The 17,232-nt window shown below is 37.7% G+C and overlaps 2 protein-coding genes across 2 annotated transcripts; one reads left to right on the plus strand and one right to left on the minus strand.

Annotated features, from left to right (window-relative positions):
• Positions 1 to 439: 439 nt before the first annotated feature.
• Positions 440 to 1,562, minus strand: mxtx2 (mix-type homeobox gene 2). The gene is made up of 3 exons (XM_057359226.1): positions 1,544 to 1,562; positions 1,272 to 1,444; positions 440 to 1,153 (listed from the first exon to the last, which is right to left on the minus strand). The coding sequence occupies exons 1-3, from the start codon at positions 1,560 to 1,562 to the stop codon at positions 440 to 442; spliced, it is 906 nt and encodes a 301-aa protein (XP_057215209.1).
• Positions 1,563 to 4,774: 3,212 nt separating this feature from the next.
• Positions 4,775 to 14,643, plus strand: si:ch211-214e3.5 (zinc finger protein 518A). The gene is made up of 2 exons (XM_057359212.1): positions 4,775 to 4,844; positions 8,240 to 14,643. The coding sequence occupies exon 2, from the start codon at positions 8,258 to 8,260 to the stop codon at positions 12,581 to 12,583; it is 4,326 nt and encodes a 1,441-aa protein (XP_057215195.1). The 5' UTR covers positions 4,775 to 4,844; positions 8,240 to 8,257; the 3' UTR covers positions 12,584 to 14,643.
• Positions 14,644 to 17,232: the final 2,589 nt, after the last annotated feature.

The raw sequence follows: 17,232 nt of genomic DNA on the forward strand, positions 1-17,232 counted from the left end.
GCGTCGTTTTATCAAGATATGAAAAGAAATCCACAGATAAATTCATTCATTTTTTATATTTTATTTCAAATAAATAATAATAAATTAAACAAAGCGTCACTATATGTAACCCTATGTTGGAAATAAATATCCCAGCTGCACTGTCATTCTTTAAAAGAGCTAAATAATAAATAAGTCCAAAATTACTCTCTGCAGCAACAGTAGGTTGTTATATTTCCACACTACTCATTTCAAATAAATAAAGTTCATTAAATTATTACCCAATTTGGATATCTGCTTTTTCTGCATGAGCTGTATTTCCACAGCATGCTTTCCACATGATTATTCATAATAAATACAGTTCAAAAGAACCAACCAAAATCCCTCAGATTAATCTCCCATGTTAAAACAACATTGTCTCTGCTGGTGACAAAATGCCGGGTCTTGGATATTTGAAAGATTATTGCAGATCCATCTGGCCATTTAAGTTCCACCAGGCTGGCTGCATTTCATCCAGGACGTCCTCCAGACACTCAGGACCCAGATCTGGAAGCAGGGCCACAGACTGTTCCTCAGCAAGCATGTCCCAGGGGCTGTCACACTCCGTGTATGGCACATTTTGTGGGCTGTTTTCCAGTCTCATGTCCCAAAATGCAGAATCAGAAGAAGCAGGGGAAGTTGGCAGTGACTCCAGGCCTCTAACACACTCAACCCTGGCACTTCCATGTGGGTAAGGAGGTGGTGGGTAGAGGAACATATGACCTACATCATTGTAAGAGTTACCAAAACGCTGCGCTGCTGGACTCCATGTAGACTCAGGAGAGGACTGTGTGCTTCCACCAGAACTCCAGCTGTCTGCCATAGCTTGGAGATCAACAGGAAAAGATGGAGAACAAGAGCTGGTTCCCATCAGTCTGATTTGCCTTGGCTTAACAGCTGGTGAGCTGTAGTCTCTTGGTGGAAAGGTAAAGTGCTGTGGTGATGTCTGGGGCATCTGGGCTTGAGGGATGCTGAAAGCCCCTTCTTGAGTGCCTCTCTGTTGTCCATTGGCCCCAACGCTGGCCAGGTAAGGAGGTAGAAAGGGACTTGGCAGAGGAGAGGTGCTGTCTTGCTGGGGTGAGGTCCAAGTGGCTCTGTTCTTTAGGGTTCTGGCCCTCTTGTTCTGAAACCACACCTGGAAAACAAACAAAAAAACTATGTTAGAATTTAACATATTACAGTTGCTTTATAAAAAGTTACAATAAAAACAGTTAATTATTTGTCTATGTCATTATAAGATGATGTTAAAATACCTGAATACGTGACTCTGGTAGACCAGTGGCTTGAGATAGACTTTCCCTAACACTTATGCCAGGGTAAGGGTCCACACTGAAAGCCATTCGCAGAAGTTCCAAGTGCTCTTTGGTGAAACATGTTCTCTTCCTGCGGCCTGCAATCTTACTGGCCTGTGAGTTTCCATCTTGAGCTGTAAGAATGAGAAAATACTGTTACACTAATGCACATCATAAACAAGTAATCCAGATAAATACCAACTAAAAAAAGGAAAATTAAAGTAAATTCTCACCAATACAGTCAGACCACATATTTGGTGGATTTGGTCACTTGTCGAATATAATTCTGAGGTCTGAGCAGGTCAAGTTGGATACTTCGTTACTGCTCCTTGAGCTAATGATTAGGGACTGGAGGCTGCCACTATTTAAACCTGCCCTCTTAGGTCCAGTGTGGGACGTCCTAACAACTGGTATACTTTGAAGGTAAAGTGGGCTCTATCTTTAATGGCTAAATCACACCCTCATACATGCCACACCTTAATTCACACCTCATTCATCCACTTTCTTTTATTGGTCATCAAAAACATAACGATGCAAACAGCAATTTGCAAAAAATATCAAGGCTATTTGTAAGACTGTTTTATAAAATAATCCTTAAGGTTTACTTGTTTTAATACTTGCAATTTGTAAGACTGTTTCTAAAAGAATCCTTATGATTTACTTGTTTTAATACTTGCAAAGTATTAATAGATTTATACTTTTTAAGAGCACATACAGATTTAGCTTATAAATATATTTTCAAACATTTTACAGTAATGCAGTGAGTGATAAACTATTAAGTTCTTTGCATGTGTGATTCATTTACCAAAATTATTGTAAAATTGAATTTTATGAAATTAAATATAATATAATGCAAAATATGTTTTTGAAAATTGTATGGCATGTATAGTTTCCTGAAAATGGTCATTTACTTTCAGAGGGTTAAGGAGTAGTTTATTAGAAAACAATGCTTCACCTGTAATGTAATGATGTTGTTAATTTTATTTTAATATTAGCATAATATTATTATTACAATTTTATGATCCAGCCTACATTTTATTTCATTATTTTAACTAAAATAAAAACAGCTAATGTGATTCACAAAATTGCAATGTAGTAACAACTTTGTGTTTGCACAGCTAATATTATAAAATTCTTTATTTTGCTCCTAATCATAAGCAGATTTTAATGTTACATACATTAAAAGTGTTTACTATTTTGCTTGACAAATGAAATCTCAGTGGTTGTGTTATATCAGGAAATTAAAATATCCTTGTTTGCACTAAACTTTCTACATGTTGTTATATTCTGTTTAATCAAAGGAGAAAAGATGACCTCATGGGTGCGAATGGGTTTGATGAATGTGCTTAAGCCTCTTTGATTGATATGGCCCAATCAGTTTGTAAAAAGACCGTGGAAAGTGCTGATTCATACCCTTTACAGCTGTGATAATGCCCGTATTCATATGAATAGGCCACAGTCAGATAGACCAATAATCTTTATGGACAATAATAAAACTGGTGTGATTAATTACAGACGTATATTTCCTTAACTATTTGAAAACAGCCCAGATATTATGTTCTCAATAAAAAAAGAATGCAATAATAAAGTTTTTGAAGCTTAATCATTGGTAGACATTTGGTTAATTTCAAAACATCCATTTCTTTTATTAATTTCTGATTATAAACTACTCCTTCCTGTCTGCTTTTCCATATGGGATTTTCATCCTCTATTTGGAAGTTTGTAGATTGTATGTATAGCCCATGTATCTGCAGCAGTGACACATGAGACGATTGGTTAATATAAGTTGGGGCTATCATCTGTATCCATTACCAAGCACATGCAAAATATAGCTAGCTGCACACTCTACTGAGTTTTTTTAACTGCCTCACAACAGCAATGTATCCAAGGAGGAAACATTAAATACAGTGTCAGAGGTTTAAATGCAAAGGACTTTACCTGGTATTAATATTCAGGAGCCTTTTTTCTTGTTGCATTTAATTTCAAATATGTTTTTGTATCAGGTACTTAAATGCTCTCTAAACCCAAAGAGATATAAAAATATAATTATTTTTCATATATCAAACATGAAATAACAAAAAGGAGAAATTCATTATGCATTTTTGTATATATTCTATCAAATTTTAGGGGACCAATTTTGGACCTGATTTTTCTGGCCCATAATTTATTTATTATAAAATAAATCTAACTTATTACTATTTGGGACAAATGTACCTGAGTAAAAATCAAGCAAATGTTGTCAAACAACCAAATTTAATTGATTCACTGTTTTACTGTGTTTTACTTTGCAAGAAACACTTTAAGTAAATAAAACTTGGCCAATACTCTCATAATTACAGTCATGGGGTTTTTGTTTTTGCAGCTGGGCCCTGTAATATTTCTGAAGAATTTTGTTGATTAACCTCAGTATTTCTACAAGATTTTATGGACCCCTATTTGAAAAAAAAAACATGCCATCCTTACTTTCAACTTATTAGAAATTTCACTACAAATGTACAAATGCTTGTGTCCATGCACACAGGAAAATAAAACACAAACCTCCACTATTCATATCTGTTTTTAATATCATTTGATTCATATAATTAATTTAAATAACCAAGGTAACCACAGTACCACATATTTATTAATGGGATTTTCTAGCTCAAACAGTGAATGTTCTCAGGACTTTGGGTAATATTGTCTAAACGTTCTCTCAGTTACGTTAAAAAACATTTTATTAACATAATATGTCATTGTTAAACGTTCTAAAGACGTTGGTATAAAACCTTATTCTTACATTGTGAGTTAATAGTTTAAAACATTTAAAAGTGACGTTTCCATAATTTAAAGGGGAAGGACATATTTAGCTGGGATGCTTCATAAATATTTATCATTTTAAATTCCTTATATATACGAACTTAAAACAACTGTATTGTAATAACAACAAATGTAGCCTACTACGTTATGTATGGGCAGATTATAGTGGACTATTATAGCAGGGTGGACTATTAAGATTTGTTACATATATTTGTTAGATAACTACCATGGAAGAAATATCACCATGGTCACAATAGCACAGTGATTCATACATCTATTTGCAGCATCTTTGGAAGCCAGTATTAATAGAAACGAGCTGATAAAAGCTGTTGTAACTATGTAACATTAGTGTGATGATATAGTAGGTCAAGATGGCGCGCTATGATCTATAGTGAGTCATGGCGTCCCTGGAGTCCACACAACAGCAGCATGCATGACCAGCTTTAAAGCTGAACTAAACTGCTGTTCAAAATGGACCAAGAACTACCCGGATCTTAATTTACTATACAGAAATTAATCGGAATTAATTATTAGGAGTAACGTTTTATTTCACTGAGATAATTTACTTTGGCAGAAAACAAGAATTATATGTTGGTAAAGCCAACCTAATGAGCCTTTGCAGGTAATCCATATTCATCCGCTCTGAGTTCCTGCCTCACGCGCAGCGAGGCGAGCGGAACCCGGATGGAACTGTCATGGCTGCCGTCACCGACCTGCCAGTCTAAAGAGAAAAAAGAGGTAAATTTATCGAAACTGCTCAATTTAAAAAGGCTTTTTCAAGTTATCACGTATTCACAGACCACCCTATTGTAAGCGTCACTTTTCTGAGGAATTCGCTTTTGCGCTGACTTCTTTGCTTTTAATCGTTTGATTATGTCTAGCGTGGGTGGGGGCGAGTTGCTTTTCTGTTTATCGGGATAAATAACCGGGTTATGGGTGAATTACTTTATATGACGTGTAGATGTGATCGGTGAAAGAGACGCGGAGTAGTCGGTTTGCATCCAGAAATGCACGGCCATAATTGTCGTGTTGAGTCGATTGACATGGCACTTCCTTTAGTTGCCTGTGCATTGTGCGTGTCCGCGTTGCACAAAGTTGGTAAATGTCAAGTAAATTCAAATAACAGACTTCAATGATCTGCAGATACAATGTCTTGTTGTTTGCTGTTGCTTCTTTGTGGCTTGTTTTATTTTTGAAAAAGTTTGTTTGAGCATCTACAAAGAGGCTGTGATGTGCTTAGTGCATGTTAAGCCTGGTCAAATGTTTGGACAATGCAGCAGCTCTGGAACTTGAATAAACGTATATTTAGGCTATTGTGGCATTAATGGTAAACATGGGCATGCATATCGATATTAGGATCGTACTGATGAAGTTTACACTTAAATCAGGGGTGTACACTTGACATGTTATCTCATAACTGAGGCATTACTTGATATCTTGGTTTAACATGGAAGTCTTTAGAGTCTTTTGTGTTTACTTTGGCAATATAATGTACAAAGTAGGTTAAATTACTTAAGGAAAACAGGTTATGCATGAAGGTCACTCACCATACAGGAATAAATATAAATGTAAACGTATTAATTTAAACTAAAATGAAGTTGGCTTGTTGTTGACCATATACATCTTAAAAGGCCTTCTGAAATAACTAAATATATTAAATATATTCCATCTTTGAGAAAATCAAATACAAGTTTTTTGCTTATGCATGATGACATTCTGCAAAAATCACCAAGTTCTAATGTGTTACATACATTTTGGAGTTGTTTTTTAACAACATTTTTAACACATGCAGTCTGCATGTGCATTCTTGATTCTTGATATTAAAGATGGTAATTTGAATGATGTTGTAGTTGACTACCAAAAAAAGCTACAAATAAGTGACAAATGATTTAGTATATTTGACTTGGTTTAAATAGTGAATATTCCTAGTTTTTGTTTTGTTTTAACCATGATACTTATGCAGTATGTCAATATTTCGTTGGAGTGCTATTACAGTAACCTTCATAAAAAATAAAAGTGATTCAGACCGCCTATTCTGTACATAAAAGGTTATAGACCACTTCAGAAGACGTAAACGACGCTTTTCCAGAAAAACTTACTGTTTCAGCTTTTTAATACTTTTAAACAAAATACAGTTTAAAGAAAATACAACTAGCAGAACATTTATAACTGAATCAAAATGTTAAATGAATATCTTGAAGATTTATTTATATATGTAAGATTTTAAAAAATAAGATATAAAAATAAAACCGCAAGTGCTGATGGACCAGTGTTTACATCTTGCGAAGTGGTCTATAGGGTAACAACCAGTTGTTCAAAATATGACAATGAAATTATAGTGGAGTTGAAATTAATAAACATGTTTCTGCTCTGCTATCTTGACACAAATTTCAAATAACAATACAACATTTATGCATAATTTTTAGATATACTAATATTATTAGTTTTTTTAGTCTATGCAGAAGAGACTGTTTACTTGATGGCAACTTATTTTGTTAAGGTAATTGTGGTGCTGTCCAGTTGAAACAAAATAATTTGTGTCATAGAAAAGTAAAAGCACAGTGGAACCCTAAAAAGAAGCTTAAAGCGGCAACGAGCAACTTTTGCTCACTGTTGCTCCACGTGGTTGATAAGCGGAATTGTCTGTATGCAGTGTCGTAAAAACTGTTGCAAAGATTTCCCGCTGGCAGCTCAATACACGTGAGTTTGTTTACTAAGCCGACGGACCCAGATACGTCGTTCAAATTATGTCCACCGATCAGGTAAAGTAGTCCGTGTTACCATATGTTCTTCGTATATCAGTACAAAGATTTATGTATCGTAAGTAGTCAACCCTACGTGTTCGAAGCAAGGTTACCAACTTATTCTGGTAACTTTGGCCAAAAAAATGTTATATTATGTTATGTTATTCATAAACTGTATATGTAACTGTACTGTTTTTGAAATCAGCGTTTCATCTTCATTGCGTACCACACGGGTGCCAACACTATGGGCTGTACTACAGGGCTATACTACAACCTCAAAGTAGACTCTGGGGTAGCAGCTAATTGTTAGAAGTTAGCACAGAGTGTGCTAGCTACATGGAACATTTGTATTTACCCGAAACACAACGCATAGACTTGAATGTGTTTTGTAACCTATAGTACTTTTCTTTTGTTGTTATATCGGAAGTCACTAAACACAATCGCGACCAGGCATTGTGTTTTGTGTAATATATGTAATAACTACAGTCAACTCGGTATGAAAACTGCGCATAGCATGTACATAATGACAACATTAGCCTAATCAATGACTGAACTGTTCAACATTCACGTGGTTTACTGGTCTGAACAAAATAATTTGCTACTTTTTACCACAACACGTTTAGTGTGGTTGTTTAGTCTTTATTTACAAGCACTAACTTCACACATATTCATGACGAGACACGAAAACATGCTAGCTATTGACACCGGCAACCATATATTATCTCTCAGCTACCTTACGCTTATAAAGTGCGAACCTGTGTTGTGCCAATGACACAGACTAATAGCAAATACGTTCAGAAGTACAGGACAGTAACAAAAAATGTACAAATAACACATACAAATCCAGGAGCCGGACTGCTAGGTCTGCATCCGTTTTGCAACCCGTTGCCTCTTGCTGCTCGCGCCACCAAGTGTAAGCCCGTCCGATATTGATTCGTAACCGGCCTCGTGTCCGATCACTCTCTCGCTTTTTTTTTCTTTGCTTCCTCAGACAAAACCCTCTTTGGTTTTTTGGCTGGCTCTGCCATGGTGATGTTTTGGTTCGTTTCGTCTTACTGTTAGCTCTGCTGTTGGCTAACTTCTCCCAGGCTACGAGTAAAACGTGACGTATGCCGTAAAGCAGGGGATAGGCGGGGCTTGTACCGGCCCGAACACCAAAGTTACAAGTGCAATTTCAGCCGATAGGAGGCTGCTCAGGTAGCAACGGCAGTAAAATTCATCCAGTTAAAAGTTGACCTGCCACTAAAATAATTTTAGAGACATTATTTTAAGGTCAAAAAGTTGCTCGTTGTCGCCTTAAGTGGACATTTCCCTTTAAAGCTGAGAAATATGTGTGAATAATGTTGGTTAATAATATTACTAAAAATACATGTTTTTTTAATTTTGCAGGAACCTTTATTCTAAAGCATGGAGGTTGACCTGACAACATCAGATGATCCCCCTGAAAGCCATGACCAGAACCAGGATGATGACACATCACTGGAGCACATTTTGCCTCTTGAGTTGGCACTTCAGATTCCTGAGACAGGCTCTTGCAATGAGCGTGCTGACCAAGATGAAACCATCCCTGAGGAGTCAGGTACCGCTCATCTTCATGCAGACAGCAAAGCTCCTGGAAAGTCTCAGTGTAAAATGCAACAGGGTGCCATATTCTCTGGAAAAATCCTCAGTTTCTGTTGCTCTGAATGCAAAGACGACGCTACTTACAGCCCTAATGACTTGCTGAAACATTTTCAAGGTGCTCACATAGGGACGCTTCCAACGTATCCGTGCGATCTGTGCTCATTTGTCACCAACGAGTTCTCTTCCCTTCAGCGGCATCGCATCGGACATCGGAACACTTTAGTCACATGCGAGATCTGCAACGACGGGGTGCAGTATTCGCTTCTATGGCTCACCAGGCACTACACCAACTGCCACAGCCTTAACGGACATTTCTCCTGCAAAAAGTGTGAGTTTTCAACCAGAGATGCAGGCACCTTTGTTCAACACATTCATCACCACAACGAACGAAATCACAAATGTGTAAAATCGCCACATGTGAGCCCGATGCAAGGAGAGCTTCAGAGGCACAACCTGGTGCTTTCCGCGCAGAATTCATTTCCGTTCTCTTGTCAAATTTGTGGCTACAGTGCAGCACGTAGAGAGTACCTGAGCAAGCATATTACTGTGGCACATGGCGACGAGGTGGATAGAACAAACAAGTGGAAAGCAAATGAGGACAATTCTGTCGTGAATTCATCTGGACTAAAACTGTTGCTTAAAAAGACACCTTCAGGTGCAGCATCCAGAGAATCGCAGTGGATGTCAAAACTAAACTCTCTCCCTGGCGTTGGCTTGCTCGATCATAACGGCAGATTGTTTAATCCCGAAAAAACTTTGGAGGACACCCAGCAGTTCCTCGAAAGAGCTGTTGGGGTTACAAAAGAGAGTAATAAATGGACAAAGTCTCCCCTTAAAAGTGAGCCACAGGGTTTGCACGCCATTTCATCAATAACACCGCAGCCAAAGTTACAAGAACATGAGAACAGTCCTGCAAGGGAACTTCTGAATCCAACCAACAGTAACGGACTGACTGTTCTTATGGTGAAAAATAAAATTTCTATTCCACCCAACTGCACCACTAAAGTAATGGGCTTTAAGATGGTAGATGGTAAAAAACACTTGGTTCTAAAAGTCATACCAGCAAAACAGGAGGAGTCCACTGAAAATGAGGTTTGTGATTCACACACTGGTGTAGATGAAGATAAAACAACCAGTACTCCCAGCTCTTCGTTCTCACCAACAACAGGATCTCTCATCAGTTTAGAGTCTGGAGAGTCAAATGAGACTGGTGCTAAAAAGCATCTGAATTCTTCAATAAAGGAAGAGTCACAAGAATGTGAAAATCAAACTGGCAACCATCTCTCCTTCATAGAGGAGCACAAAGTAAGCGTTAAGAAGGAAAATAAAGCCTCTCCTGCCTCCGTGAATGTTGATACACTATCTACAACATCAAAAGATCTTACAGTTTCCCCTTGTCAGAGCACTCAATCCAATGGGAGGTCATCACCTCATGAGGTGTCTTTCTGTTCATGCGAAAGAAGCACTAGTGAGATCCCACTTTTGGATTCCCTAATGACTGAAACAGAATCATCTAAAGATAAAACGGTAGGGTCAGCTTCAGTCGCGGATGGACCCTCTGTATTACAATTGCCTGATGATAAAACTACTAATGCGATTTCCCATGCAAATTCGGACCATGAAATGACTGTAGATGATAAGCCTACAAGCACCAATATCCAGCAATCGAAAATAAGTGCAGATAAGATGTCAGATGAATCACTTATCCAGAAGATAAATAAATATCAGTCATGTAAGAATAATGCTGAGCAAAATGACTGTATTAAAATTCCCATAGAGAACACAGGTTGTGATTTGTTGGCTAAAGACAGGCAGGATTCTGATATTGATAAAGTCCACATCTTAAATGAGACGACTGCTGTTAAGACATTTTCTTTAGCTGGAGAGAACATTAAGTTTCCACCAAATTTTAGATATGCTTCAAATCAGTCCTCCGAAGTAAATAAAAAAGACACAACCGAGTCAAATTGTAGCCTGCCTAAAATGAGTAGAGGTGATGCCAAAGATTGCAGTGCAGAGGTCGAAAGTAACTCCCTCAATTCTCCAAGTCAAGAGGTCTTCAGTTTTCACAATTATTCTAAAGACACCTCAGGCAGCTCGCCTGAGTCACTGCAACCTGAAGAAGATTCACCACAGATGTTAGAAGATGAGGAGTGTGAGGATGATTTTGGCGATTGGAGCTTAACCCTTCCTGCATCTCCTCTTCCAAACGAACAATCTGAAGAAGATGAAGGTGGCAGACAGGGAGGTGCCAATGACGGCGATGCCGAAAGCGGAGAGAAAGATTTAGAACGTGTATCAGATAGTGATATCGAGGTTGATGAGTGCATAGCTACTGTTGACGATGCGTTAGTTCCTGTGCTTCCTGAGAAGGAAAAAGAAATAGATTCTTCTGTGTCAGACACGAAACAGAAAGACGGCACCCTCGTGGGCGATAAAGCACCTGCAAATTTGAACAGCGCTGCTGTTTTGGGCAAGATACTTGAAAAGCACTCAGATGCCATCATCAGTCAGCAACTTGAAAAGGAAAGAATGAGTAATTCAGCGCAAGAAACTGTTAAGCCAACCAAAACCACACTTAGGATCCTGCAGACACCTGAAGGAAAACAGCAGATGTTTCTTCAAACATCAGAGACTCCGTATGCCGTGCCGGTTCAGCTTAAAAGTGGTGCCGGGTTTAAATTGATCACCAAGTCCTGTTCTCCTAAAATAAACGTGTCGTATGTACCTGGGATCGAGACACCCAATAGGACCACTGGAGTAGCTCTCACATTAAATGGAGGGAGGATTGGAATGGCTGCGCATAATTCAAGCGTGGAAACCAAAGGCCAAACATCCGCCAGCAGTGGAAATCGTTTCCTCGTCAACGCTGCTGCTCTTAAAGGACCTATTCTGTTATCAGGTGCTGTCAAGTCTTCATCAGGGGAGCAGGCGAACAACACGCCACAGACTTGTTATTTAATTCAGAGACCGGTTCCTGTCACCCCGGAGTCTGGTGAAAGTTCCAAGACTGTTCTCGCAACCCGTCCTGTATTGGCCATGCCCGTGAAAGCAGCAGATAAAACCAGCACCTTGCAAATTGGGAGACAAGCTTACTTGGTAAGATACATTTCTCCAGCTAAGTCAGGTGTGCTTTTGAATAACTCTGATGGGAAAGCTCTGAACCAAAGCAACCAAGGAAACGAGGGCGGCAAACAGAGAGTTTTCCTCAAGATCGTAAGAGGTCCAAACGGCACCAGATTTCTCACCACCGCCCCATACGCCGCAGGCAAGAAACCTGTATACCTTGCCACTAGCTCTTTACAGTCGCCTTGCTTACTGATGTCCTCCCATAAATCTTTCACCAACGCATCAACAGGCCTGACGTCTAATTCCCAAGGTCTCAAACTCATCCCAGCACAGATTAAACATGTTGTATCCCAATCAAATGTTCAAAGCAGAGGTTATCATAATGTAGCATTACAAAAGGCGCCACTCATTCCCGGTCCCACCCGTCCACAAAGGAAGAGGAGGAAAAAGGCTTTGTTTGAGGATTTTACAGAGAGTGCTCCTAAAACAAGGAGAATCTCTAACAAGTCGGCGGCTGAGAAAGACGCTACCTCAATTTGGGAGCCAGCCGCGAAAGATGTGGAGAGAACGCTGAGGCTCTGTCCCTTTAGTCCACTTCAAGAAATCAAATGTCCCCGTCGAAACCAGCCTGTGGTTGTGCTGAACCACCCTGATGCAGACATCCCTGAGGTCGCCAGCATCATGAGGTCAGTGAACAAGTACAAAGGGGAGGTTCATAAAGTGGTGCTATCAAAAAGTACAGTTAAAGCCCTTTCTGAGCTGAGCGGACTTTCAAAGCAGTATGCTTCCAGCAGCAACGCCGTTGCGAGACCCAGGCCGGTCGGACGCACCGTTGCGGAGAGATTCATTTTGAAACTTAAGTTAAAAAAGACAAGCAGAAATAAGTATGAGGTTGTCAGGTCCTCATCTGCCGGCTCAGAGCAGCAGTCGACATTTTGTTGCTGGTTTTGTGGTCGAGTCTTTAGCAACCAAGAGGACTGGATCGGCCATGGTCAACGGCATCTTATGGAAGCGACAAGAGACTGGAATAAGATGTTCTAATGCAACTACAGAGCCCCTGGATTGGGCTTAAATGCCATCCTTCATTGTAGAACACCGTTTTTATTATCCTTTCCTTTTTAATAGTACAGTAAGATACAGTTAACCTGTCAATATTATTTTTTCATAGATTTTCTCCAGAAGCTTTTAAAGGGTATAGTGTAATAGAGGAGAGTTTGGTACCTGCAACCAGTTCGTATGTAAATAATTTTAACCCTTGTATATTTAAATGGAAACTTTTGAGTATGTATAGAACGGAACTGTGAAAACTGGACACACTGTATGTTTTTTGGTGCACGCAGGAAGATCACTGGTATGAAAAGAAGGTGCTGTCTCTTATAGACCTCTTTTAATGCAGACAATTGAACAGATTTCTCAGGTAATTCCATAATCTTTGAATGAATGGTCCATAAAGAATTGTCTTCAATATGAAGCTGTGATTGATTGTAGATACATATGTCATACCTACATTGTAAAAGGTCACGGAATCTATTGAACACGTTTTTATTTCCCATTAATGTCTTTGGATGTAGAATTGTTCAGAATGAATGGAGGAAAAAGATTTGGGAATTATGACAAACATGACTAAAAACGAACCAACCGGTTCCTGTGGAAGCCACCCTTTTAAAACTATTACGTGTCCTTTGAGGTGGTCTGCCATTATTACGCTGTTTTTTCGAAGTTCTCATGTTGTTTTCCTGGTGCCATGCATCTCCCATCATTATATTAACAAAGACCCCGGGTCATTTTAGTAGCAATAATGGACTTTATAATAAGTGTAAAAGTTTTCTCTGTAAACATGTTGTTCTGAAGCCACATCTGTTAGTTATCACTTTAGTTGTTCAGTTGATTTCTCAGTGTCTCTCCTGTTTTCAAATGAAGAAATGCACCTGTACGTGTATGATTATGCTTTACTTAAACATTTAACAGGATGTATTGAGATGTAAGCCAACAAACCTCAAATAGCCAACCAAACACTAACTGTATTTTCATTTTCTATGATACTTGAGTGCCTCGTTCTGCCTCAAAGTTTTGAATAGGGGGTCTTTTTCTTTTCATGGTAAAGTCCAGATTTGTAAGATTCTTGTGTGCTTAGTGGAGTTCAAAGGTTAAATTGTGACTATTCTTTATGGTAGAGTTCATTGATTTTTGTTTTTGATTGATTTTTCATTTTGATTGATTGATCAACATTTATATTAAAAGTTGTGATTCATTCGGAGACTTCCTAAACCAGGGTGTTCTGATACATTTTTGTTATCGGTAGCACCAATATCAAGTTCTCAGTCACAGCATGTGACAGAAATAATCCATAAAACAACCGGCTAAAGCATTACTTTAATTTTTTAAGGTAATTGCAATTATTGATGTTCAGAAACTGATCTGCCCAATTTATTTTCCAGTGTTGATTCTGGATAGACTTCTCATAAGTAATCTGATCTTGAAAATGTTGGTCAGTAAATCTTTATCCACGGTGCTTGATAGTGTCAAAGCTTTGATGGCAGAGAGGTAATAATCCGTCCTTCATTTCATAGTGTTCAGTGTTCTTATAGTTGTAGACCGTATCGGTGGTCATTCCCTAAGGCTTTGGTTTCCTGTTTGGACAGTTAATGTTGCAATTGGTTACATGAGAACTTTGTGTTGTTGGACTAGAAAGTTTTGACTTTTTTGAGAGTTTTATTAATGTTCACTGTTTCTCACCATCTTTGTGACATGACAATCACTGTTATACAAGTGAAATTGTGGAATTGTTTATGCAAACCATAACAGTTGACTAATAGCTCGAATGGCCCAGCGTGAAACTAGTAATGTGTCATGCCTCGAAGGAGCAAAAATAGTCTTCACTCAGTCACCTGTCAACCAAATAATGTTTGTCCTGAGTAAAAAAAGTATTTCCTTCTGGCTGTAATGCCCATGTCACAGGTTTTATTGGGATCTGAGAGACAAGTTTATTTTTTTATGCTAAGTGCCTAAAATGTGATGCACCAGGTTCACACTATATGTACTGTATTTACCTCCTTGCAGTTCCTTCTTTAATAAATGTAAATATCTTTGAAGATGTTTGTTTTGTGACTTAAAGAATGTTTGGCATTTTTGTATTTTTTACCTTTCTTGCTTTTAAATTTGCTGAATTGAACAACACACTGACATTTGAATGCAAGTATTTATTTTAGGGCAATGATGCTATTAGTTACTGTTACTCTAGGTGGCAGTATTTCATTAATTTATAATGTGGACTGTAGGCCTAATTCAGAAACTGGTACAGCTAACAGAATGGTATATTTTTATGTTATTACATTTACACATATATACTTATGATAAATTAAAGGGGTAAGTTCACCCATAAATAAAAATTCTGTAATTATATAGGCTATTCACTCTCATGTCATTCAGAACCTTTAGACTTTGGACTTTTGTAGAACACAAAATAAGATATTTTGATAAATGTCTGCTTTTGTATACACACAGTGGAAGTCAATGGGGCCCAATGTTCTTCAAAATGTTTTCTTTTGTGTTCTGCAGAAAAAAGTCATACAGTTTGGAATGACATGAGGGTGAGTGCATGATGAAAGAATGTTCGTTTGTGAGTGAACATTCCTTTAAAGGTTAATCTACACATGGACAAGTCCTGTATATTCTAAAAGAATTTATCACTTTTTCTGAAGATAACAGATGCATGACAGATCATCATGATGGCATACCATTTTAGTAAACATTATGCCAAGTCATGAATTTTTAAAAACTGCAATCCATACTTACAGTATAGACATCTGACACTGTGTTGACATAATGTTTTGTATTGTGTATATACAGCCAATGGAAAAAAAATATGAGTGCAGTGTCTGTTGAATTTCAACAAAATCAAACCTCAGGAGTGACAAAGTCATCCAACAGCAATGTAAAAGACCGACAGCATGACAAGACACATGAAAACTGTGATAAAAATCAAGGTTATCACACAATTTTTTTATTTATATTTTCCTAAATACATGTAGCTACAAATGTTAAATGAATATGAACTTCTTGCCTTTGCAGTATTTGATGTCTAAAAAACAGCATCTTTTCTCTTATTTTGACCTGTTTCTCCAGTTTTTATTTTCTGCAAATAAATTAAAGTAGAAACAATATTTTTATTTGAGATTTGGGAGAAATATTGTTTGTAGTTCACAGAATTAAACAAAAATCATAATATTACTTAAGCACATACGTACCTATAGGCTAAATGGTAAATTAGAAAACATAATTTTTGAAGGGTCTCCTAATTTTTTTCACGGCTGTAATTATTATAAACAAATGTGTGATTATATTGCTATTTCTCACATTTTTTTGCTGGAATAATTTTCTTTACCAGGAAATCACTCATAAAAATAGCTTAAAGGACGCTTTATTTAATTGACTAATAAACAATCTAATTTATGAAACGATCAAATTTAAATAAAACTCATGTTTGGCTTCTCATTTCCACTGAGGTTCTGTCAAAATAATAACAGCAAATTGTCTGCCCATGCTGATTTGCCACGCACCATTAGCTCGAGTCATAATGGGGATGTCAGAGATGCACAAATGGAACGTTGTATCAGAGGAGCCTCATAACTGGACCACATGACACAATCAAAATGATCACAGAATGAGACTGACCAATTTGATTTTGGATTGATTAATCGTATCCACTGATAGTCATTGCTATGTTTGACTAGAACCTGGACCCACACTGTGCAAGCAAGTACATGACAATTTCTCTGCTTTGACAGGATTTAAATAGGTCAGGCTTGTACCAGTGCTGTCTGCAGAGTGCCTCTGACTTCTTGCCATTGAAATGGTTCAGGGCAGGCCATGAGGTGGCCTGCAGGGAGGAGGGATGGCAACCCACTCCAAGAGAAATGAAGCATTAATGCACCAAGATGAGAAAAGAAGTAAAGGGAAACAAGAGACAAATCTGACTAAGCGGTTGTGGTGCAGTTAGTATTTTAATGTTACAGCGGGAAACTATAATATGCAAGTAATGTAACTTTTTCACCTGTAGTGCAGTGACAGCTAGTCACAGCTAATGGGGTTTTTTTATTGATTGGAGGTGAGAAACAATGAAAATCTGCTTACTACTATTCTATTGACTGCACTGCAAAAAAATGACATTCTTACCAAGTCTTTTTTTCTTATTTTCCGGTAAAAATGTGTAAACATTCTTGAATCAAGAAGCATTTTCTTGATGAGCAAACTGACCTAAAAAAATAACTCTTGTTTTTAGTAAAACAATATGAAATTTCAGTGAATTTGTGTTTTTACTAAAAACAAGACTTATTTTCTTAGGTCATTTTGCTCATCAAGAAAATGCATCTTGATTCAAGAATTTGTAGACATTTTTACTGGAAAACAAGAAAAAAAGACCAAGTAAGAAGAAAGTCATTTTTTGCAGTGTGTTATTGTGCACGTAAAATGTGTTGGAATAATGTTGGATTTACTCAATTTTAAAAATCAAATCTTAAGATAAACTATTCTTAAACGATAATATACACAAACTCTAAAAAGTCTAAAAATTACATGACATGGTCAAGAACTTAAAAATGTCAAAAAGAAAATTGTATTAAGGTGGCTATTTATACAACACCTGCCTATACTGTCTACTTCTCCAGCTTTCCAGCGTCCCCCACGCCCAC

Source organism: Triplophysa rosa, linkage group LG18, assembly GCF_024868665.1.
Source record: "Triplophysa rosa linkage group LG18, Trosa_1v2, whole genome shotgun sequence".
NCBI classification, from domain to species: domain Eukaryota; kingdom Metazoa; phylum Chordata; class Actinopteri; order Cypriniformes; family Nemacheilidae; genus Triplophysa; species Triplophysa rosa.